Here is a 25418-nt window from a genome sequence, read left to right on the forward strand (position 1 = left end):
ATTTCAAACAGCAAACAACATGGTTACACTGTTATTCCATCTAAAGAATCCACCAAAATCTATTTTCTGAAAACATTTGAGGCGAGAAATAGGCTATGTCACTGCTGACTCCCGTTTCATTTTAGAACTAATTTATATCACCTTGTTTGACAGCTTGGTCCAAGTTTCGTGAGCCGGATGCGTTGTGCTGGACGGGGCTCATTTGCATAAAGTTGAGATTTTTCAACTTTATGCAAATACAGACCCCCCCTTCCTACTCGCTGTAACACTCCCACCATGCACTGGGCGACTGCTTCTCCTGCTTTCCGTAGGAAATGAATGGAACGCGTTTAGACGCCCTCCATCAACTGCATCTGTTGGAAATTCGCCCTTAAGCGTGGTTTATGCTTTGCCGTAGTGATGCTGCCATGAGGTGCACTCGTATGAACCCGAATGGCAAGAGCTTGAATGTAACGGACGTTCATTTATATGTAAAAGTCCCGCACTCTAGCTTTAATTTAAGTCTTTGAGACTTTGTTACAAAAGGAAATTTAATATTTTTCATCAAGTTTATAGAAAAAACTCAGCCGTAATGTAATTTGTCCGATGTTTCTTTGTACATACTTACATGTAGAAGCAGAATAGGCCGTTCTTGTAGTAGTCTGTAGTGGTAGTCTGGCTTGTCAAACACAGGTGTGACTCATAACCTTAATGAGCTCTGTGCTTCTGGCTGACTGGACGTCGTTAATGTGATTAGTTATACCTGTGCTGCTCCAGCCAGCAGTCACAGTGAGCACTAAGAAAATGTCTAAATCCCCAGAGCACATTCATAGATACCCATGAGACATGTTGCTGCCCATTTTATGATTCATTTTAGGCGTTAAGCCACTGTTCTTACTCAAAATGTGATGTGTGTACAATAAGAGAGATATTATAGTTTTAAATCACCACAAAAAGCACATATTTGGCTCATTTTAAGGTCTTTATTAGGCAGGATAGTGCCATGCCAATATTCCTCTGACCATAGAATGACAACGTAAGCTGGAATTGTTAGAAAAACCAATGAGATGTAGAGAGGTTAAAGGACTTTTAGAGCAATTAAAGGGTGTAGTTGAGTAGGGACTGATTCAGTTGTTAGAGGGGGGATGTTGGGTTATTGAAAATCTATCTTTGAAGACTCTACTGAGTGGAGAGGGAAAGTCATACTATAGCGATCCTTCCACTTCTTGCCTGCTTCAATAACAACCTGTTGCTTAAGAACGCACTAATAAGAAAGAGTATAAAGAAACTACGGCTATTTGCTGCTGTGAATTCATGGTCATCGTTTAAAAAGCAGAGCCAGCCTCCGCTCTATAACGTGCTTTGCAGTTTCACTTGTGCGATTGATCGGGAAGTCAATTAAGGAACGATTTGGAAATAGACAAGGCAGCGAGGGGTAAAATGAAGCTCATTCACCTTAATACCACAAATGACTCTCTCGCTGGAATTGGCTTATCTTCTGATGCCAAGCAGAATTGGATTTCTCAGACAGTTTCCTCCCGTGACAGGCAATACGGGCTCATCCATCAATAAGCACATCCCCCCCCAACCTTTTTGTGTAAAAGGCACTCTCTCTCATCCTTTGTGTGCCGCCTTTCAGCGTCCAAATCAATATCCAATTTTTTTTTCTCACTTCCTTTGCTGCCTCTCCAAAAATGTTGAACTCCTTGAACTGGCTCTTTTCCATCTTACTATCGACAAGTGGCATTCTGTAACCGGCCGTGCCTCCACTTCCTCCTGAGGGGACGCACGCTTTTCCATTTTCAGATGTGGAGGAATCAAACTGAAGCCAGTCTAGGTCACGCGAGTCAACGCTAAACCTCTTATTCTAATCCTAACACGGGTTTGTTATGGATAACTTTTCCATCGTGGTTCCTGAAAGCGGGCACGAGCTTCACTTCTCGTAAGAGAGGGAATATTTCTCTCTAAAGTTTATTAATGAGACAAATGAGAGCTTGTTCTTTCTGCTCCGGGTAGCTATTATCTGCCTATTGTGCAATTCATTCAGAGTGGATTATACAAGAGAGTCTAAATTATGACTGCAGTAGAGTAAACTCACTTAGGAGATAAAAAGAAACACTGGATTAACACTTTGAGTTATAGAGGCCATCAGAAGACATCAAAGATAACACAACTACTACTACTACTCCTGTCCTGTGCTTTAATACCACACAGTATAAACAGCATTTACATTATGAAAGCATGCACGCACACCTCTAATTCCTCCCACACAGGTTCAAATAGAGTTCATATTGCATATTACTGGTGCTCGGGAAGAATAAACGGGCAGAAAATAGGAAGTGAGCAGCATCTCTGCGCCTATCACTCATGATGTTTTGTCGTATTTAGTCCATTAAGTAAACTCTTTTATAGGAACATGAAGCTCTTTTTCGGTCAGGACTGCGCCAGACTGTCTCCGTCAACAAGCCCATATATATAATCTGTATTTATTTAATGAAAGAAATTAAATCAGATTTACTTGATCTTGTGCAAAAACACACCACTTAATTAGATTTAACCCATGCCTGCCTCTGGAATTTTGAATTTCACTTTAGTAGAAGTGTTCTCTGGGCTTGCTTAAGCACAAATGTGAAGACATTTTCAAAATTGGTCAAACCATTTTGCTGAAAAGTGAGTTTTTCTCATCATACTATATCTAGTCTTTGATATTATGTTTTAGGAAAAAATGGGACGATTGTTTTTTCCTAAAATATAATGTCAAAACATTATAATCCCAAAGGCTAGATATAGTATGATAAGAAAATGGCTGTATCTCAGAAACTACAAGGAGCACAATCAAGTATTTGGTATCTATGAACTCATAACAAGTTGAATATCAAAGATATGCACACATATGCAGTGTAAAAAAATATTTAATTTGGGGAAACATTTAATAAACACAATGTTAGCGTTTGTCCTCATTTTCCCCAAAATCCTGATTTTGACTATTAATAAAAGTGTGATTTCAAAAAAGTGTCATCTAAAAATTTCAAAGTTACACTGTTAGATACTTGCCCAAAGTATGTCCATACCAAATTTCAAGACTTTTGATCAATCAGAACAAATGTTGTGGCATTTTTTTACTTATCATACTAAATATAGTCTTTGGGCACAAATGAGTAATTCATTTCAGAAAGCATAATTTTTGGTCAGGACTGCGCCAGGCTGTCTCTTTCAACAAGCCTATGTATAATAAGTATTTATTTAATGAAAGAAATTAAATCAGATTTACTTAATCTTTGCAAAAACACACCACTTACTCAGATTCAAGCAGTAATTGATTTCAGAAAGCATCAAAATCAAAATGTGGCGTTAAAGAAATCTGACATCAGAGCGTCTGACGGACAGAAAATGTCTCGCTGTCGTCTGTGTCGCGGCTACGCCTTCCCGTTTCTCGCCCAACTGTCACCAACGAGTGTAATTTAACAAGCCAGTGATCAAAGGTCAAAGAGGTCAAGGGTGTGAGCGCGCAACCTTGTCACGTCTTTAGCAGCTGTAGCTCAAACTGCAGACATCTATACAGTGAAGCAGCTGAAATGAATTATACTTTTGGCCTTGCATGAGGAGCATCACATACAGTTCTGGCTTTGAATCTAATTCATGCATCAAAAAAGTGATTATCCTGAGTCACCAGTTGAGGCAGCAGTGACAAACGGTTGTCGTGTGACGGTTTAACGTGATCTCACAGGAAGGCGTATAAATAGCACGACATTACAAGGACATTCATGAGGACGCAATTTAGGCCTTTCGCGTGTCATTTGTACGGCACGCAAGAAAAAATACGGTAACGTCTGCTGTTAGGTTTAGGCAACAAAACCACTTAGTTCGGTCCAGGAAAAAAAACGTCATGGTTGGGCTTAACTGAGTACGTAAAGTAAGTAAATAATTACAGAAACAACATTAAATTTGTATGGAAAATGCGTCACAAACGTCACTAACGTAACTTACAAAACAATACCGGTCTCCAACACTGGTTTCCTGGTTGTAAGTCGTGTGTTTGTTTCACCCCCAGACTGTATATAAAGTGGACGACATGACAGATTCCCAAAAGTGAAGCCAAACCATCTCGATCGCCCCCTGGTGGCTGGCTGCAGGATAGGTCATAAATCCCACCACCTCAACATTAGCAGATGGGTCAAACTAAAAAGTACACGTCAAATAATTTTTTCCCAAAGATGGTTTCTGTCCTTTTAGGTAGTTCTTATCACGCTGATGTGTGTTCAAGTGTTAATTTTTCTGATAAGTTTGGTTTAAATTAATCATTTGTTGCTATAAAAAGGGGACGGGATATCATGATTGGCAGCTGTGAGTGTCTCTAGGTGACAACTGCGGCCGTGCTCGGCGCACGTTTTGTTCGGGCGGGTGACCTCGATGCAGCGGCTCCACCGCCCGATCACTACTGCGCAGACTCTGGCTCCAAATGATGTCAAAATCTCAAGATTGCCGCTCCTACATCCGGGATATTTTGGCTTCACTTCTGTACAGCGGGAGGAAGTGGCGACGCGTTGTCCATCTTTATTTACAGTCTATGGTTTGACCATCCACCTCCCCATCCGCCGGCCAGAAGTAGTCTTTCTCACTTTATATTCAACGTCACTAAATCGTAGCATATTTACGCAAATGCGTTTGCATTACAGTCAGTACAGACTACAGTTAGTTTAAAGGTGTTGCGTGACAGAGGACTCCTAATGGTGATCATGCTGCAGAATTAATGCTCTTATGAGATGTAAACAGCATCTACATACCAACACAATGAGCCCTAAGCTGATTACCAGTCACACTCGCTGCAATCCTGACAGGCAACAAGGAAGGACTTAGAGAGGGAAAGCCTCTCATGCTTCAAATTTACTTCAAAGTTGACCTCAACTAGGTCACAACTGACGGGAGTGTGGTTTACTAGTATATGGAAAATTGTAGAAATAATCTTAAACATCATTGTGGAAGTATGCGCTCTTTTCTTTTTGTTTTTTCCCCTTCTTTTCCTCAATAAAACGTTCTTTACATTACGAATTTATTGGCAAACCAAGCGTGAAAGTCAAAATAATCATCTTTCACCAATTCGATTATGACATATTCCATTAAAAAAAATGCTTATTTCTTGATGTAAACAGTCACATTGTTGCTGACCGAATGTGACACCCATTACAACGCCCAGCTGTCCAACTCCCACCGTGTCTTTCACCACTTTGAATATGTCGTATTTCACTATTTTCATGTAAACAGAGCTGTGTTGTTTCTGGCTATGGTGCATTTTAATTTTAAGAAGTATGCTAGTGTTACAAAGAGCTGTATAATAGTACGCGAGTGCGGTTTATGGCCCCAGGCAGCTATCAAAAACATTCCACAGATTGCTTTGCAGTTTCTATTTCTATATGGGATTCAAAGTGTTTTCCTATAAATCAAACCCTAACAGCGCGTACTGAAAGACTGGGACATCCTTCGTAATAACTTGTTGTCTACAGAGACCACCAATACATTTATAGTTGCTCTGATTCAGCTCTTATCCAGACCCATAACTTGGCAGGTATTAAAATAAAATGAAAACAAATTCAGGTGCTCTGGAACACGGACAAAATATTTTTGACTAAGACTCTTCTGGACTGAAATGTTGATTTAGGTGTTTTCCTTTAGCATGATTTTTCTTTCTCTCGCCTGTTTCAGAAAAAGAACATCGGCGTTTTGCTGAGTCTCGGCGTGCTGGCTTCCTGGGGAGTGCTTCTGCTGTCAGCTCGCCTCTACTGGATGGGCAATAAGCCTCCCAACTTCTCCAACTCCGACAACCCCGCGGCTGACTCGCCACACTTTCTCACTCGAACCCTAACGTTCCTCCACCTGCCGGTCGCCAACGCCTGGCTGCTGCTCTGCCCCGACAAGCTCAGTTTCGATTGGTCCATGGACGCTGTACCCTTGGTGAGGTCCTTGGCCGACTGGAGGAACCTTCACACCGTTGCCTTTTATGGTGGATTTATCTTCCTGGGTTTGTTCGGCCTCCGTGGCCACACCTCCAAAGCCAAGGAGACCAATGGGAAAGCCTACGTCGCTAATGGGAAATCAATCACCAATGGGAACGGTTACCATGCCCCCGACACAAACCATAACACAGACCAGGGGCCGCCAAAGACCACCATGAACGGGTCCACCGGGCTCCACCACTGCCCTCCACGGACATCCCTGCCCCCTACGGAAAACCTAGTACTATTTTCATTAGGCATCCTCTCGTTGCCTTTCATCCCAGCCACAAACCTCTTCTTTTATGTAGGTTTTGTCATTGCAGAGAGGGTACTGTACATCCCCAGTATAGGCTTCTGTTTACTGGTTGCTGCTGGTGCAAGAACCTTGTACGTCAGACTGAGGACTAGAGGCTGCAAAGCCTTACTGTTGTGTCTCTGTGCGGGACTAGTGCTGCTGAATGGACTCCGAACTGTTCAAAGAAACAGAGACTGGAGCAATGAGGAGAATCTCTACAAGTCTGGGATTAGTGTGAATCCCGCTAAAGGTAAGACAAGAGTTATCATTAGGGATGGGCATCAAACCTCAATACTTCTTGAGTACCCAACTGAAATCTCTGCACAGCATCGAGTATCAAAAGCTGATTTAAAAGCAAGACAGCATAACTTTTGAATGAAGAAATAGTACGTTCTTCTCGCAAAAGAAAAGTTGGATTCATGAGCAATAAAACGCACACTTGTTCAACTGAATAACATCTCTGCTTGGGGAACTAGTTCAGCCCACAGAGAAAACCACAATACTTTCTGCTCCTTCATGCAAGATTTGCTTTGAAATAGTTACATTTAAATACAGAAGTAATTCAAATATGTACACTCCTTAAAGGGTGTTTTTCGACCCTATTTTCCCATGTTTTTGAGTGATTAATAGGGACAACACTTTTTGAAATTGGTCCAGTATTGAGGGAGAACGCTGCAGCCGCCAGTTGCCAAATGAGCTGTAATGTAATCATTTGGGGCAACCTGGCACCCTTATTTTACGTCCACTAAAAGTGCTTGTTTTTGCCACTGACAGACTCTGATTGTTATTATAAGTGTCTGACAACATTTTGGAAAGGACCCTACAGAGAAACTAAACGTTTTTCTCACCTTTTGCTTGTCTGTTCGCTCGGAGAAGCAAAAACAAGCACTTTTAGTGGACGTAAACTGACAGCCAGGTTGCCCCAATTGATTGCATTATAGCCCGTTTAGCGGCTGTCGGTTGCAGTGTTCTCCTTCAATACAGGACCAATATCAAAATGCGTCGTCTCCATTAGTCACTTAGACACAAAAGCATGGAAAATAGGGTCCAGTTTGAAAAATACAGAAGGTCCCCTTTAACAAATTGACTGCAATAACACTATTTTTAAATGAATACCAACACTGTGAAAGTGCAACTTTTGACTGACACATTGTCTTCTCGTAGCCTGGGGAAACTTGGGGAACGTACTGAAGAACCAGGGCAAGATGGCGGAGGCGGAGAAGGCGTACAGAAACGCTCTGCACCACCGAGGGAACATGGCTGACATGCTGTATAACCTGTGAGTGTTAAAGACACCCGGTCCCCCTCCTCCTGTTTGCAAAGTCTTGACACGAACGGGTTTGCCTCCCATCCATCACTTGAGATTACAGAGGCAGAACAAGAAAAGAGCAGAAGGGGAAAAGGCATACTGACAGAGAGAGTGACAGACAGGGAGAACATCAGGAAAGCAAAAAATAGATCTGATACATGAGGAAAGAAGCAAGTGAGACTCAGAGCTAAGCATGATGCAAGAGTGTGACAAAGAGGAAATAACTTTGTGTGTCTCTGGTGGCTCTTTTTACCTTCTGCTACTGATTTGATTAGCCTTGGTTTGCGGGGCCTGTGGGAGGACACAAAGCCGTCTCCAATCCTGCAACACAGAGTGTCAAAGGTGCCAAAACCTCATAGCCAGACCCATGCCTCTTGCTCTCGTGCTGACACTGTTTTTTCCCCCCACTTCTCTGTTTCCTCTCAAGTTACGGGTGTCAGGAAGCTGGCAAGGCAACATAGGGAGAAGGGAAAACAGAGTGATGGTGTTTTTGCATTCTTTGAGACTTAGGGGGTATTTGAATATGATGGATGGTTGGCATATTGCAGGTTATGCATTGGTATATCAACCCAGTTGCAAAAAAATGTTGGCGTTATACGTTTCTGCAAACCACAGTTTACGTTGAGTGTGGACCTAACCATCACCCTAACCCTTTTTTTGCATTCGGGCAGAGCAAGCGACGCACAGAGCAAGTGACGTAGTGTATGGAGCGGCCAATATTGAAAATTACGTGGTGAAACAACGAGTATATAGAGGGAGAAAGTCCACTGAGGGCGGGTGGGTCAAACAAACACCGGACTTTCACCCAGGAGGTTGCTGTTTGTGTCCTGTATGAAACCAAAAGTAAAGTTTACGCTTGTTGTGTAATGTTAACGTAAGAAAGTCCGCTAAGGGCGGTTGTTATTTATATACGCTAGTTACATTGTTACATTCCGTTGTAACATTCTGTTGTTATGTTATGTAGTTACGTTGTTACGTTACGTTGCTACGTTACGTTGTTACGTTACGTTGTTACGTTACATTGTTACATTATTAATTCAACAAAAAACATGTTTTTTCTAATCCTAACCAAGTAGTTTTGTTGCCTAAACCTAAAGTAAGCAAGTAAGCAATTAGCAGGATTATAAGAGAAAATACATTTTAAAATAAAGAACGATATACTACCATGCGCATGTGCGCACATTACATTTGAGTCATGTGACAGACATAAGTCTAGTACAAAGCTGGCAGGCAGCACCGCCATTATTTAGTATATAAAGCAGAAAAGGGGAACAACATCACAGTACAGTTTCAAGTAATTGCAAAGCAGGATGGTTTGCACATTTTCCAGTTCATCAAGATTATTCTTTTTGCCAAGAGGCATCCCAGGGTGAAAACACGGTTCGTAGGAAAGGAGTAAACCGCTTCAAATTTCTGGTCCAGCAAACTTAATACAGGACAACCCAGGAAATTTGCATGTAGGTTAATTTAATTTAATTTAATTTATATGGGTACTGCTGCTGCTCCAAGTTAAATATCCGGCAACACATAATATGCCAGATGATTTGAGTCCTTGGATGATGACAACATTTTCACAGCTGGAAGGCAGAAGTTGCACTGTACTGTGATGATGTTCGTCTTTTCTGCTTTACATACAAAGTAATGGTGAAATAATTTTTTTTTCTTTTCTCTTGACTTTATTAGCATATTTAATATTGAGGGAATCCAAATGTAAGGGAAAGTAATCAAGTTACGTTACGTATGAAACATATTTATGAAGCGTATTTTTGGTTCAACCTTCAACGTATCCCGTGGTTTGCAGAAACGTACAATGCCAACATTTTTCCTGGCGACTGGGTTGGGTATACTGGGTAAAGCTTTAGTTGTTTTATTTCTCAGCTTTCACCCAAAGTCCCCTCATCACTTTGTCGTGCTGTAAGTTTGGGTAAAACCTGCACAGATTAAAAAAAAGCACGACAAATCCTCTGTAATGCAGCTCATGATGTTGTAAAACGTCTCACATTTCTGCTTTTATTGTGTGTCTATCAGTGGCTTGCTGCTGCAGGAGAATGAGCGTTTTACCGAGGCGCTGCATTATTACAAACTGGCCATTGGGAGTCGGCCAACACTGGCATGTAAGTAAAACTCTCAGAGTCTCATTTTGTGGCGGTGGTCGTGATCAGAGGAAGAGTTATCAGCGATTAGGTTATCCTCACACATTGATGAATTAGATGTGAGCTAAGAGCCCGTTATTGGATCACCATCACGCTCCAATTTGAATGCTGAACAAGACGTTCTTTCACCACGTGATCATTTGGAGGGCCATATTCAGCCTATTCCAGCTTGACGGTGAAACGATGAGATTCGATCTCACACTTGAGTGCTCGCATGTGAGATGAGTCTTTTACTGGACCAAGGACAATTTCATGAGAGAGGACAGAGCACGTTCCAGACTGCTTTTTTCAAACTTGATAAGTTATCTTCAATTCGTCCTTAGCTTCATCTCCTTTTAGCCTAATTTATTTCTATTTCTTTCTTACTTTTCTCATGGTAATTTAATCCGCCTTCGACCTCTGTCCTGTCCTGACATCTTTTCCACTCTTACATACTCAACCAGAAGTGTTTTTTTTACTGTGTTGATCATATCAAAAAGTTGGATTTGTGAATGAATCACCATTTTTGAGTTTAACAGCATCAGAAAACGACTTTGATTTATTTCGGATTCTCGTGTCCGTCTCTGTATTAAAAGATCTACCCTGTGTTTTGAATTTTTGCAATGAGGTTGTGCCGTTTAATTCATTCCCTCTCCTCCTCACAGCGGCCTACTTGAACACAGGAATCATCCTGATGAACCAGGGCACTCTGGAGGAGGCCAAACGCACCTTCCTGACTTGTGCCGACATTCCAGACGAGAACTTGAAGGACCCGCACGCCCACAAGAGCTCCGTCACAAGCTGCCTGTACAACCTGGGGAAACTGCTCCACGAACAGGGCCAGCAGGAGGTCAGGACTAAAAAGCTCAACCATTTAGAGTCCCTCATCAATTACAAAAGCCTGCATCATGCTGATGCAAAACAAAAAGTGGAAAGTTAACGTTTTTTTTTTTTCCTCAACCTCAGGAGGCCCTGACTATTTATAAGGAAGCGGTACAGAAAATGCCCAGACAGTTTGCACCACACAGCCTTTTCAACATGATGGGTAAGTTGCTGTTGGAGCCTGTTTGTAATGCAGAAACTGAAAAACGACTTTGGCAATACCTGTTTTGAAATGTTAATTTTGATGAGGTAACATAACCATTTGATACGTACTGTCAAATTATGAAGAACAACGTCATGCTTGTTTTATGACGGGAGCAAAACCACACAGTTTGGCTTGAGTTTCAGTGATTCATTTTCTGTGTTTCCACTGTCGGTCTTCCGCTTTATCTGAGCTTTGAATTGAATTCAACAAATTGACGTTATTGCCAAAAGAAACCTTCAGCGGACTTGAACCACCTGTTTGATTCCAGCACCGCGCAGACTGTCGTGTCCTCTCCTCTCGCAGAGGATTGAAGCTAATCCGTGCAATAAATCACATCCCTCTCTTTGTTATTGTAACACTAATTACATTATTGGAAGCTCATCCTGACCACGCAGCTGAGATGTCTGCAAACATTCCTCGGACAAGCTAAATGAGAAGGGGAAGTGTGTTTAGTCAGGTGGAGGGAGGGCAGTGTTTGCATTAGAGCCGATGTCCAGGGGATTTCTTTGTTTAAACTGATGTCATGTTACCCCCGGAGCCAACAGCGTGTCCTCAGATCAAACAAAGTCTCCTAGAGATTTAAACACAACAATTGTTCTTTCAGAAAGAACTGTGTTTTCTACAACTACATCGGGGGGTATTTATTCAGCATGTGAGGAATGCTGACCCTGATAGAGTGACCTTCATCTGTCCTGCACCTGTTAGAAAAATAAACAAAAGATGGGAGGAATTTTTCAAGAAGCAGCTTTAATACTAATGTTTTTATCTATGAAACAAGGTAGAGAGATTTATATAATACAAATAAATATGGTGGCTTCAGAATGCATTCACACCCTTTCTCTTTTTGAACACTTTATTGTGTTGTAGTTGCAAGTTTAAATGGATAAGATTGTAATTTTTGTCCATCAATCTACTCTCAAAAGCCCATAATGACAAAGTGAAAATTACAGAAGTATTCAGAGCGTTTGCTTGTGGTCAGCAGGTGCATCCTGTTTGCTTTAATTATCCTTGAGACGTGTCTCAGACTTGACTGGAGTCCACCTGTGGCAAATTCAATTGACTGGACATAGTAAAGGCACACAGCTGCGTATATATAAGGTCCCACAATTCACACTGCATGTCAGGACAAACACTAAGCCATGATGTCCTTGTTCAGTAAAATCTCTCAGCTACTCAGTAACTCAGCTAACAAAAAATATTTAGTATTCTCTACTACAATTAGATTACACATGATGGCTTCTGAATTACCTTTTTTGCCAATCATTTTAACTTTACGAGTTCAAAGTTAGTTTAACTTTTTCGAGTGGTAGCCAAACAACTTCCTCAACGTCAAACACTTTATCATTCACCACCAGAAGCTCGAGCACGTCCGGCTTTGCCCTCCCCACTCCATCGCTCCCATAGCGTCCAGAGTGTCGGTTGCAACTGTGACATCCTGCAGGGAGAAAGTTAAGTTTAAAAAGAGAGGTCCCTAGGATCTTTTTACCCACAGATTCATGTATTACATTAATCATGTGTTAAACAGTAGGGAAGCTACAAAAACCCCAGGGGTTTGGACTCAGTTCAGCATTTATACATTTTTACATCATTTTATTGAAACGATAATAAGATACAAATCCGACCCGAAGCACCCTCTAAACTGTTTTTGTTCATCTGGTTAACTTTTGGTCACTTTTATTATATTTTAATTTGAATGAATTATAATTTGTAGACAATTTTAGCTGTAATTAGCTCTCTCCTTTTTTAACTGTTAATAATTTCAAGTCCGCTGCTCTAACCACAGAGTGGAGCACACGTCCTTATGAGAACAGCACGGTCAGCGGTTTCGACCAACTTCCAAAACTTCTGCAGTGCAACGCAAGACTTTTCAAGCAATTTATTTCTGCATTTCAAGTAATGCAGTAATGACATACATTTTCAGCTACCAGCATTCACACATCAGCATCAGCATTTTCTGCAGGAAATGCATTTTTTTTAGTTTCTAAATGTTTTCTTTTGACTCCTTTGCTCTGTGTTTTGTCTTTCAGGAGAGGCCTACATGAGGCTGAACCGGCTGGAGGAAGCGGGCCACTGGTACAGAGAGTCCCTCAGGGCCAAGCCGGACCATATCCCGGCCCACCTCACTTACGGCAAACTCCTGTCCATCATTGTAAGTCCCTTCACAGACACAGGAAGAATCACGAGGCAAGCCAACGCATTGTCTCGGTAACGACTGCAGCCGGTTAACTACCTGGCAAAGTGTAATTAAACGTGGACCTGAAGTGGCAGAGTGCAGAGATGAATAATGCATATTGAGTGACTCATGGGAGCAAAGCGAACCCGTGCTATCGATTTCCTCCGCAGAGCCTGGAGAACTGTGATAATTGTTATGAGGTGTGAGCTTCTGAGTCTGAACGCTGCATGCTAAACAAACCCCTTCTCCACCTGATCAGAAGTCAGCGAGAGGAACTGTGCTGCAGTCGTGTTTGACCTCCAGCTCTACTAGTTGGATGAAAAAGTGGATCACACAGTGGGAGAGATGGAAACGATAAATACGTTTTTCGGTTGGCCTTGGATCGACTCTGATCCAGGAACCGATGCCAAAGAAACAGCCAAATGGTAGCGGCACGTCATGTTTGATGTCTGAAGGTCACAGACGTGGGGAGTTTTGTCTGGTGTGGATGATCCCTCTGTGACTGGATGAGTTCCAGATTATCTGTGTGTGTTTTTTCTCCCTCGCTGTGTGGACATCAAGGGCACACAAGTTTGCCCAACTTCTCCCACATTTTTTCTCGCCCTTTTAATTTTTTTTTCTGCAGAAAAAACTTCCACTCCCACCACCTCTCCCATTCCATAAAAAACAACATTTACGTGACAACAGAGGCCTGTACTACCACGCAAGATTTGGGGTTAGCGAGGTAACTTCAAGGTTAACCCTGGGTTTTCCATCCTACAACGGTGGTTTGCATCTTACCGGGGTAGATCGCCATGGTAACTTATGCTCAAAACCTGTTCGAGATAAGAGATCAACTCGTATGAAAGCACCGCCTACAGACCAATTAAAAGTTCGATGCACAGATCGTATGGTAATATTACACAAATACAAAGTTTAAATCATAATCCAGACTAAAAACAACACAGTTTAAACTGACAAATGCAGGAAGGACAGCTGGCTGTATGCTGTGGGTGCTCACCGCTTTGAATTATGGTTTTATATTTATTTTTTTTACTTGCTCTCTAGTCCGTTTTACACCGCCGGAGTCGGGGACGCAGCTGAAAGAAGGCTGAAATAGTCCCACACACTACCAAAGGGCATAATAAAGAGTAATTTATTCATCCATTATATTCTGTAGGCTATTTATAATATCACTGCCCACGTCTAGATGACTACATCTGACTTTTCAGTGTTCCGTTAAATTAACATGTCTGTTAATTAAATCATTCACACATCTGCAATTTTTTTCTTTTGCCAGCTGTCCTTCCTGCATTTGGCAGCTGTCTTTGCTTTTAGTCTGGATTATGTGTTTAACTTCTTCGTATTCGTCTGATATCATAGTTTGCTCTTCGTTTGTAAAAATGTGCCGCTCTGCTGACAGTAGACTTGTCCATGTTTATGATTGGTCATACGCTGCAAACACCACCCCTTTCATTTGAACACGCTCATAGCCAGATTGAGAAACCCTGGGTTGACTTACCGAGTTGATAACCACCGTCGTAAGAGACCGCTTAGCGTGATCGCGGTTGTTAGGGTTAGTTGAGCCACGTAACGAGAAGATACTTGGATATGTTGAACCTGCTTCGTAGTACTGGCCTCTGATGTTGCCCTCTAGAGATGTTCGACCTCCTCCCCTTCCACAGCCTCGGGTACGACCGAGGAAACCAAACCTGCAGTCCCTTAGAAACATGCAGCTGCAACCCTCACAGGCTTTAAACCTTACATCTGATCATTTCCTCTCTTTTGTTGAAAGATTTAAAGATATACATAACACACACACACACACATGTAAAGCCCAGGTTTGAGATTAGAGTCGCCCAGCGTGGCTGGACATCTGCTGCGCTCCCTCAGGCTCAGGACTGCAGATCCATGCAGGGCCCTGACTCTCAGAGAGAGAGGCCCCCTTCCACCACTACGGGGCTTAGGGAACAGGAGATTGGATGGACCCTGGACAATGGGCCAGTGGACAGACTTATAATGCAATTACTCTCCTTCCTTATTGAATCACTCCATCGGCTACATTTTTGGCCGTCCTGCCGGAGTCAATTGGCAATACAGACGCGGGGAGGAAAGGTCAAACTGGAGTCTCGTACTGTGGTTCACCCCGACGTGTGTGCTGTTTTTCTTGAGTACACATCAACTTTTTAAAGTGTCCATCTCGCCCTTCTTAAAGCCACACAATAATAACGGTGGAACCCGATAGTCTTACACCCATCCACACCCCTCAGCAAATAACAAGTGCACCTCCTAAAGCCACTAATTTGCCACATTCTTCCCCAAGGTCAAAGTGCTGTACGAGCAGTGTAACATTAGAGCCACGCTGTCTGTCAGAGATCTCTGTAGCTGGAGTCAGAGGGGTGTGGTGTGCTTTAGGGAAAGCTGTGGTCAGTCAGCACTAAGCTGATTTATGAATTTGAACTCAGCTGTGTATTTAGATGTATCAGTGATGATGCAAGAACAGAGGATTACCAGGCAATAAATCAGTTAAAGAGCATACCACGCATTTGTCTTTTGAAAAAAAAAACGTAATTACATTGACCTGAAACCTTTCATAAATCTCTTAAATTACAACTTGCTCTAAACTGAACTGGACTGAACTACGTTGATGGATGTCTGGGGGAGAAGGGTCAATTGAATGTAAAGAGAAAAGTGCCAAAGAAAATGTGAAATAAGCCATCGAGGTCCCGCTATTCGCTTCTTCATTTAGAGGGATTGTGGGCATGGGGGGAAAAAGCTAATGAAGCAAACCTAATAGGCCCGGTCCTCTCATTTCTTGCTGCGTGGCAATCCATCGGCAATATGGAAGCAATCAGTGCTGAAGCAACAAACTGAGCCTCGTGCACACAGAAGCATGTTGGAGGTTTTTCTTTTAAAGGGTATGGCTTTGTAGGTGGGGGTACTGTATTCTTTATGAGCATCAGTTTCCTGACGTTACTTTGCCTCAACTGATGCATGTCAGTGCATTTAAAGAAACTCATAGCAGATAAAACACAAGCAATATTTTGATTCTTGGCTGTTTGCACTTCAGGATCTCAGCCTGCATAGCATACAAACAAACATGTGTTGAACCGCTTATCTTAGCCCTATTCCTTCTGGTTGCTTCCGGCGTGTATTGCATGCTTGTATATTTATATTGAATGTGATTGGTCAACAAAACCTTTTAGGTCAAAGGTCAAAGTGTGTCTTGTGCCATTGCAAAACAGTAAAATACATACTGTTACTAAATAACGCTCCACATTCATGCTAAATTTTGGTGAGGAAAAACTGGCATGGCCATTTTCAAAGGTGTCCCTTGACCTCTGACCTCTGGAAACTGTATCTTATTAGATAAAACAGATGTTGACAAAATGGATCAATATGCAGTTGAAAAAATAATAAATCGCAAAATATATCGCAATACTATATAATAAATCGCAATAAGATCGTATCGTGACTTAAGTATCGTAATATTAGCGGATCGTTGGGCCTCTGGTGATTCCCACCCGTAATATGAGGTGTACTCAATGATTTCCTTCCTCTTTCCTTTTAGGGGCAGAAGGCAGAAGCAGAGAAGTACTACCTGAGAGCTATCCAGCTAGACCCGACTAAAGGAAACTGCTACATGCACTACGGTAAGAAGATAAATGAACGTTTTCCCTTCTAGAAATGGCAAACATTTCCAGCAAAGCCTGTTTGAAACATTATACTCACAAAAACACAAATTCCTCTGTCCTCAGAAATGCCTCTCTGTGGACGACAGAGCTACGAGAATATCATTTAAAGTCCTTTCCTTACCAACTATAACATGCCTGATTGCCTGTAATCCAACCCTCTGCCGCGCCGCCCTCCTAGGCTTTACTGTAATGATCGGGCTTTGCTGCAGTAAGCTGTACTCAGGATGATTATTAGGCAGAGGTCTTTAGACTCTTTTATCCAAGACCTACACTTTTGTAGTGTAACCCCTCGGACCCAAAGTCATTAAACACACAAGGTCCTCTTACAAACTCGTGTTGTAAACCACCCTGGATCCAAGCTCATAGCTTTATGTAACCTGATAGGAGTTGTAGAGAGAAGCAAAAGCAGCGTGGTAATCATTTGGAACTGCTGTTTTTATCATTTTTTCCCCTCCAAAATAATCATGTTTTAGCAATCCCTGCACTAACGCAGTAACACATTTATGGAAAATGTACTATCATGTATTGCTGGTGTCAGTGCAGATGGTGCAATCACACATACAAACAGGCATGTATGCTGTGTTTATCTGAGCGAGGAGACGGGGGATCAGAGTACGCTGTTTACCATTCGTAGCGGAGAGTAAAATACCACGTTCTGCCTATATCAATTTGGAGAAAACAAGCTCCTCGCTGCTCCATGTCGCTATCTTCAGGATATTCATCATCAGGAAATGAAATCTGTCCCTGAAAGCACCACAGTCCCTTTCTCCTCTTCCTTATCTCTCTCCGGTCCTCCTGGTGCTTTCTCTGCGCTGGATAGTTCGAGTTGGTCCCCGGTGAGGGGGTGCGTTGCTGACTTTGGACCGAGCTGTTTCCCCTTACACTCTGTTTTCCCTCTCTCTGCCTATCTAGCTATTTTCTTTTTTTCCAATGTTATCTTGTAGCTTCTTGCTATAGGTGATGTTTATTTGGGGCCAGTCCCCCCCCCTCCTTTTATCGCAGATCTGGCTGCTTTCGCTGTCCTGGGTTCACTGGATGAGCTCCAGGTGTGTAAAGGAGTGATGGTATCTGTCCACATTATAACACAACGGATGCACACACAGAAACATATGCGAGAGTGCGAGGAAGCGAGGACGCAGAGGGTGATAGCTAAGACAAGGTCCCCCCCCCCTTTCCTGCCATTGTTCACAGTAACTCATTTTAATGCAAACTGTCCCTCACATGACCCGGTTCTAAATAGTCTTGCTTTTTGGTGTCTAATGGCTTGCTGCACTCAGGCGAATGCAGTTAGCTTTCAGCACAAGAAAAGCCGACAGAGACGCACCTCAATGGAGTCTCCCCACATCCCCCCCCCTCTTTGCTACATTCAGCAACATCTGTGGCCGAGCTCGGGCTGTTAATTTATAGCCGTCGAGGCAGGCGGTTGTGGGTGCCGCACCAGGTGGCCGGTCTCCCACAGGAAAAACGCATGAAATACCTCCGTCTTCATCGGCATTCTCAAACGTCGCCGGGCAAAACAACAATCCTTTCACTGTCTCTTCTTTTCTCTCTCGGCGTCCTTGTTGCATTTCCTGTGGCACTCTTCTCTTTCTCTGCGTCCATTCATCTTCCTTTGTCTCTAATGATCTCTATCTTTGTCATTCAGAGTTTCTCTGCAAAGCTCTTTCTCGTCCCCTCAACGCCACTTCTTTCAGTTTGGCCACAATGACAACGCTAACGTGCAGATTTTTTTTTGCATTTATACCGTTTACCATGTTTACCACACGTGGTAGCGTGCCTACATTTATTCAATTTTGACCTGATAATGGCGCTAGATGAAAAGTCAGGGGATCCCCGAGATATTACAGTGCGCAACCTTCGGGTCTAAAAAGTGAAGCCAATGTGGAAATGTCTTAAACTTGCATTCTCTCTAACAGCCAGCAGGGGGCGACTCCTCTGGTTGCAAAAAGAAGTCTGATTGTATAGAAGTCTTTGAGAAAATGAGCCTACTTCTCACTTGATTTATTACCTCAGTAAACATTGTAAACATGAGTTTATGGTCTCAATCGCTAGTTTCAAGTCTTCTTCAATACAGCATGATGTTCATTTAGTAAATTATGGTCCCATTTAGAGTCAAATAGACCATAAAGCAGGGTATGATTTAGGGCGTGGCTACCTTGTGATTGACAGGTCGCTACCACGGTGTTGTCCAGTCTGGGTGTTGTCCGTGTGACCATCAATATCTGTACAGAAATTCATCTTAATCCATCCAATAGTGGTGGACCGACCAACCAACCAATAGACCGACGGACTGACTGTGCCATACCTAAAGCCATACCAACTAACTACTACCCCTGGAAATAAATGCCCTTCCTCTGTCTTCCCCTCTCTGCAGGTCAGTTCCTGCTGGAGCAGTCTCGTCTCGGCGAGGCGGCGGAGATGGCGGAGAGAGCCGCAGAGCTGGACAGCTCAGAGTTCGACGTGGTCTTCAGCGCTGCTCACATGCTCAGGTTGGCTAAACAACTGCTGACACAAAACAACACCGCTAGCAAGTGGAGTTTCCCTACTAGAATAAAAAAGCATTACAGTACAGAAGACTGAATGATCGTATATGTCAAGAAATGTCTGTATTAGCAGACTTTTGCTGCTGTGCCGCTTCACCATTTGTGGGTTTATTCTTTACCACTACCATTTAATAACCATCTTTGAAATATAAATTATGCCAATGTTATAGAATAGTAAATGTCCTCTCTATGGAATTCGCTGCCATAAAAGCTGTTATGTATTACATATATAAACAGCAGTATAGCTTCAGTCCATCATAGCGATGATTTAGTCCAGCGCTTGTAAAGAAGCCGTTGGAGAATTTTCCCGCAGAGTTTGGCAAGAACGTGCACAGACAGCGTAAAACGTGTCAAAAGGGACTGTGAACCTCTATTCCCAGCAACTCAGGGAAATATTGGAGCGATGTGCCTCCATTCCTTTCTGCTCTACATATCTGGAGAAGCCATTACTACTCTCTAGCATCCATCTACCACAGAGGATTTGTAAAAAGTTGAAAGTCTCAGGGTTTGGCTGAGGTTTTCTTTTGGAAAGAGTAAATCTAAATGACAGATCATTCTGCCGTATTCTGGTCTAACTGTTTATTTTCAGCTGAGACTGACTGACATAAATCCAAAGCGATTAGGATTAGGGTTTAATGAATGTGACACACACCTGTCATTAGCTGGATTTGAAACTTAAGTTTCTCAACTGATAATAAAGGTGAGCTACAAATATTGACCGACCATAACCAGGATTATAATAATGAGCCGATAATCCAGTTTGATGGATGGTTTTCCTTTTAAATGCTCTGCAGGTACCAGACCTACATTTCATTGCAGCAAAGTCTTAAGTATAAGAAAATATATGTGGAAATATAAAGAGAAAAAAATAAAAGAATAAAAAGAATCGGGGAAGAAAGGAAACATATATAAAATAAAATAAATAAATATATTTAAAAAACATATGAAAAACAGAAAATAGAGAAATTTATATGCATATATATAAACATATATAAATAAAAAAAAATATATATATATATATATAAATAAATGAACAAATAAATGTGAAAATAAATCAAAATGCTTAGAAGTATTTTGTTATTTGTTTTAATATTGCTGTTATTTACAGATTTTATTAAATTTTTTATTTACTTTTTAATTATTTTATTTATTTATCTTCATATTTCCAAAAGTTGTATTTACTTATTTATTATTTTATTTATTTATCTGTATATTTCCTTCCACATTTTTTATTTACTTATTTATTATTTTATTTATCCCTTTTTATATTTCCTTCCACATTTATTTTCTTATTTGTTTTTACAGATGTATTCTATTTTATGGCACTCCTTTGACTCCATACCTTATAACCTGACTCCAGCTCTTGACCAAACAAAACACAGACTGAGGAAGCGCACTATAAGATGATGACTCTGATAGTCAGTCATGAACTCCAGTGAACTCCTGATAAAGTGTTGCATGGATTTTAAAGGCATATTTTACTTCAGCCTTATAAATATTAATTACCATGTCGGGAAATAATAGTTTCCTTGACTTTATTAACTTTGGCACTGCGAAGTCCGGTTCATGTACTCTTTGGATAAAACTGTATGGAGCAGATTAACTGTTGCCATTTTATGAACCCAGCTGTAAAGTGTAAGGGTGGGCTGGTTTGGTGAAGTGTTTCTGGCATCATAAACATCCATCTCTCTTCATCATACTCTGATAAATAATAAGTAAGGCATAATGGACACGTCATTATCTTAGAGTAACAATAAAAAAAATCAATACCCCAATATGAAATCTAAGATGAATTATCACAGTTATTACACGGCTAAGAAATGAATCACCTGACACAGAACATTGTTTCCTTTTATTAGAAACTAAAGTATTTTACAAGCTTATATGAAAAGAATATTTCAACATTGCTGCAGCCGAATATGGATCTGTACCATCCGTTGGCTATTATGTTACATTATGAATACTAAGTCTTTGTTTTTATCTTGGTAAGAAACATCTTTGTCTGCAGGTGCAAAAAGTTACATAATTTTGGTGTCATCTATTGTTTTTTAATTACAAATTAATTACAAATTGCTCCAAGGGATATAATATCTGCAAAGTAAAAAGCTTAAAATAATTGTATGTTAATAAGTAATAATAATCCTTAGAATTTGATCATTAGCCAATAAGAATTTACTTTAAAGTTTGCTTAAGTTATAAAGTTATGCTTAATTTTCCTCTTATCTTTGCTGTTTCGCAAGTAGACCTTGTTCCATTGTAAGGGTTCACAAACCAATAAAAGGTTGGTAACTGGCACATTTTGAATAAAGTTGATTTATCTGTAGTGTGCCTGCTAAATAAGATGGTGCATTTGTATTTGATGTAATCCTATATTTTCAAAAATAGTGGTCTCTGAAAAGGAGACCTCTTTTTCAAGAGAGACCTGTGCACAAGAAAAGAAAAAAAAACTTACAGTATAAGTATAGACAAACACACAATTTACATAAAGAAGAGATTTTAATTTCAAAATACACTATTTAAAACCAGTTTTTCCAAGACGAAGATTCGGTATAGCCAATGCTTGAGGTGGAAAAAATGAAATGCCAGCACTCCCCTTATTCACATGTTGGTGCGTGTATCGGCCGGTATCAGCAATCATTATTACATTCTGAATTTCTACAGTGAATCAAATAAATGCTACTAGGAGATAATGGGTTTGGGGGACCTAACTTAATTATTTAAGTTAGGTTAACCTAATCTTAACATGTAATAAATCCAATAAAAATTACAAGTAAAATCACCACTGAGGCATTTTACAGCAATTAAACAGTAATTCACATGATTAGCTGTGCAGTAATGAATGAATTAAATTATCAGTAATTTGTATTAGTACCATATTATTAATATAAACTGTGTTATGTCCCATTCTTACTCTTCTCTTCTCTCTTCTATCTTCCTCTTCAGACAGGCCAGTCTCAATGAGGCAGCAGAGAGGCAGTATGAGCGTGCAGCCAGCCTCAGACCAGATGTAAGTACCTGGACTGGTGGGCCTGTTAGCACTTATCATGGAAACGCACACTCACACGCCTGCGCTGTAAATCCAATTTACAATATGCTACGTGTTACCCATCATTCTGACATTATATTATAGTGCTGTTGTTGCTGGCAAACAGAGAATATGAAATGGAAACTGTTCGTGGCTGCGAAACCGGTTGCCTCGATGTGCTTATGCAAACACAGAGAGACGAGTGCAGCGGTTGCCGTCGCCCCGTTATTCAATTCACACGTTTCGGCTTCAGAGTAAATACTCGATCATCATCACGGTGTAGTTTAACAGACAAGAGCCTTGAGGGATATCACGTCTCTCCGTGTCAGCACAATGCGGTTGAGGAAGTTGGGGGGGTATTATATCCTGTTTCTGTATATCAGTCAGTCACTTCAAAGGTAAAGGGTAACCTAGAGTCATAGGAGCCGCTGTGTTTTCAGACAGGACCTAGAAGGAGCTTCCTGCAGTCATTTGTCATGTTAGTCTGCTTGGTGACGGTCTGCTCTGGGAATTACGTTGCCACAGGAGAGAGGGGTAGACTTTCATTTTCATGCCCTTCACTGGAGTGACTAGTGTTACTCTATATTGCCACACCCATTATGGTGGCGGTGTTTGCTCACTTTTTTTGTCTGATCAACGTCGCCAGATATACTCGATAATACGATAATGTTGCCTTCTGTACGATGTACAATCAGTACATGTACGATACTTTGACCATTTTGTGACGCTATAACAATTAGTAGTTGGTTTTAGTCTGAGCTGTGTCTTAATTCATGTCTGGATAGCAAAATATGGATCGAGCCCCAGGAAGAGCGCCGGGCTGTGATCAGAAGTCAACGTTTTGATGATTTATTTGTCACGTAACTTCCGTATTTAAGTAACGCCACTACCGGAGTTTTTTTTTTTTTTTTAACCCAAACTATGATCTTTTCCTAAACCTAACAAAGTAGTTTTGTTGCCTAAACCTAACTAAGTTGTTTCCTGTGAAGACGGAAGTTTATTTTGAAAAGACTGTATGCATGTAACGAGCGGAAATTGACACGTGTTGCTTGACAAAAAAAAACTGAGGAATAACTTTTCGTATCATACGAACCTTTGTAAGAGGCAGGTGTATATTTTGTTATTTTGTGTTCAAATTAGCTGAGCTACTCTACTATTTTTTCCACGTACCCCCTGGTAACTACAGAACCACCCCAAGGGGAACAACACCTGGCTGGGAATCACTGCTTTAAAGCGTCAGCCCCTTTTTAGATAAGGTCTGCCTGTCTGTTTATATCCTGTTTAAGCCTTAAAAGCGGAGTAAATCCATAGAAGATAAGAATACTGGTTGTCCATTTTAATTTTTGAAAGCCATGTGTCTATATTTTTTTTCTGTGTAAAAAAAAAAATAAGATACCCCCAAGTCGCAGTCATTATAATTCACAGTCTGGACGCAGTCATGTGCACATCCAGACACGCTGAGGGCTTCTCTTGTTATTTGTCACGAGTGAAGCGCCTCTTGTCTTTGACATTTTCCCCATACATGTCTGCTTAGCGAATGACAGTCTCTCAAATATCAACTTAGTCCAGTAGCTTTGAGGTCATGAAAGATTCAGCTCTTGCTCTACGTGTTAAGAAAGGCAACGATCGTGCGCCTCCAGAGAAAGGTGCACATCGAGTTTTTCATTTTGCACACATAGATTGAAATGCTTTATTTACATCACACAGATAGAGGTTCATCTCAAATATATAACGCCGTACTCTGAGCAGAATAGTCTATATTTACTGAGTGTGGAAAATGGTAATTCTATGAGTAATTAGGCGACAGTATGAAAAAGGATGATATGATGTGCTAATATTGGAATAATTATATATTTTTTTTAGTTTAAAGCTGTAATCCTTAAGATTTCAGTCCTTGTTGATTTGGCAACACCTGTGGTTACCATGGCAACAGCAAGTGCAGTTTAATATGACAGCAAACACTCCTTGAGCACCTACATTGTCAGAAATACAACAAAAGAAAAACTAGTCTGTTTTTAGAGCAGCCAAACAAACTTTTCGCCAGCAACTCTTCACTGTTAAACTATTGAAATGAAAGAAAAATTCCATATTAATAGCTTCTGAATGTAATTTTAAGAATTTTTAACAATGTAATCCAAGTTTTTTTTGGTAAAAAAACATATCAGACAATTATTTTTCAAAGCAGAGTATTGTTTATATGTCTGGAGGGGATCTTTAAAGGGGACCTGTTATGTTTTTGTGCTTTTTCCCTTTTCTTCAGTGTGTTATATAGTTTTTTGTGCATGTAAAAGGTCTGCAAAGTTACAAAGCCCAAACCCCAAAGGGAGTTACTCTCCCCCACAGAAACACTGCTCTTGAACTGCCTGAAATGCCTTGTTTGAACTCCCGCCTTTTCTTCCGTAACGTGGTGATGTCACCAAGTAACACATTTGCACAATACCTGCCTATATAGCGGCTAGTTTGGCACGCCCTAAAACAAAGCTAGTTAGAGTGGAGCTGGAGCGTATTCTGAAGAGTTTGGTTCGGTTGACCATTCACAACAGAATGGGCCAGCTGGCCAATCAGAGCAGACTGGGCTTTGAGTGGACGGGGCCTGGAGCTCAAACAGAGCGTTTCAGACAGAGGGTAAAAAAGAGGTGCTGCAGCACAGCCGGTGTGAGAAAAGTAAAGCATTTTTTGAACATTAAAGCATGTAAACATGTTCTATTAGAAACCCTAAATACAGGTATGAACCTGAAAATAAGCATAATAGATCCTCTTTAAGGATTATAACTGTTAAGACAATATGATAATGGTTCACTGTAGCTCACAGGGCATGGTGCATCTCAAAAGCTGAAGGTTAGAGGCAGATGCTATCTTAAAAATACTGTATATCCAACTGGCTGAGGGTCAAGAGCTTACATCTGTTTCATCAGTGAGTGTATTTCAGCAAGACATCAAAATAAAGGCAAAAAAAGGAATTACTGGATTACTCCGTCTGCCTCGCTATACACAGAAAACAAGCAAGGCTCCATTTCTGATGATTTAGCCCAGTCTGTGTATTGCATATCACCCAGTTGTTTAGAATGGCAAAGGGACCCTCATTTATCTAGCTTAGTGTGTCTCGGCTGCTCACGAAGTTCCTCAGTGATACAAAAAGCAGAACAGGGGTTTAGAGCGCTTTGAAATGTAAGCGCTCGATACAATCATTTGTTGCACTAGGTGAAAAACA

The 25418-nt window shown here is 41.1% G+C and overlaps 1 protein-coding gene across 1 annotated transcript in view; it reads left to right on the top strand.

The window, feature by feature from the left end:
- The window catches only part of tmtc2a (transmembrane O-mannosyltransferase targeting cadherins 2a), a 65345-nt gene that overhangs the window by 35986 nt on the left and 3941 nt on the right, over window positions 1-25418 (top strand). Inside the window, exons 3-11 of the mRNA XM_074625504.1 lie at window positions 5680-6514; window positions 7429-7543; window positions 9602-9687; window positions 10371-10555; window positions 10672-10750; window positions 12820-12941; window positions 16516-16597; window positions 19014-19128; window positions 22126-22189. Of these exons, the coding sequence (XP_074481605.1) occupies window positions 5680-6514; window positions 7429-7543; window positions 9602-9687; window positions 10371-10555; window positions 10672-10750; window positions 12820-12941; window positions 16516-16597; window positions 19014-19128; window positions 22126-22189 (1683 nt within the window). The remainder of the gene's footprint in view (window positions 1-5679; window positions 6515-7428; window positions 7544-9601; window positions 9688-10370; window positions 10556-10671; window positions 10751-12819; window positions 12942-16515; window positions 16598-19013; window positions 19129-22125; window positions 22190-25418) is intronic.

The sequence above is a fragment of the Sebastes fasciatus genome, chromosome 23, assembly GCF_043250625.1.
Source record: "Sebastes fasciatus isolate fSebFas1 chromosome 23, fSebFas1.pri, whole genome shotgun sequence".
NCBI lineage: Eukaryota > Metazoa > Chordata > Actinopteri > Perciformes > Sebastidae > Sebastes > Sebastes fasciatus.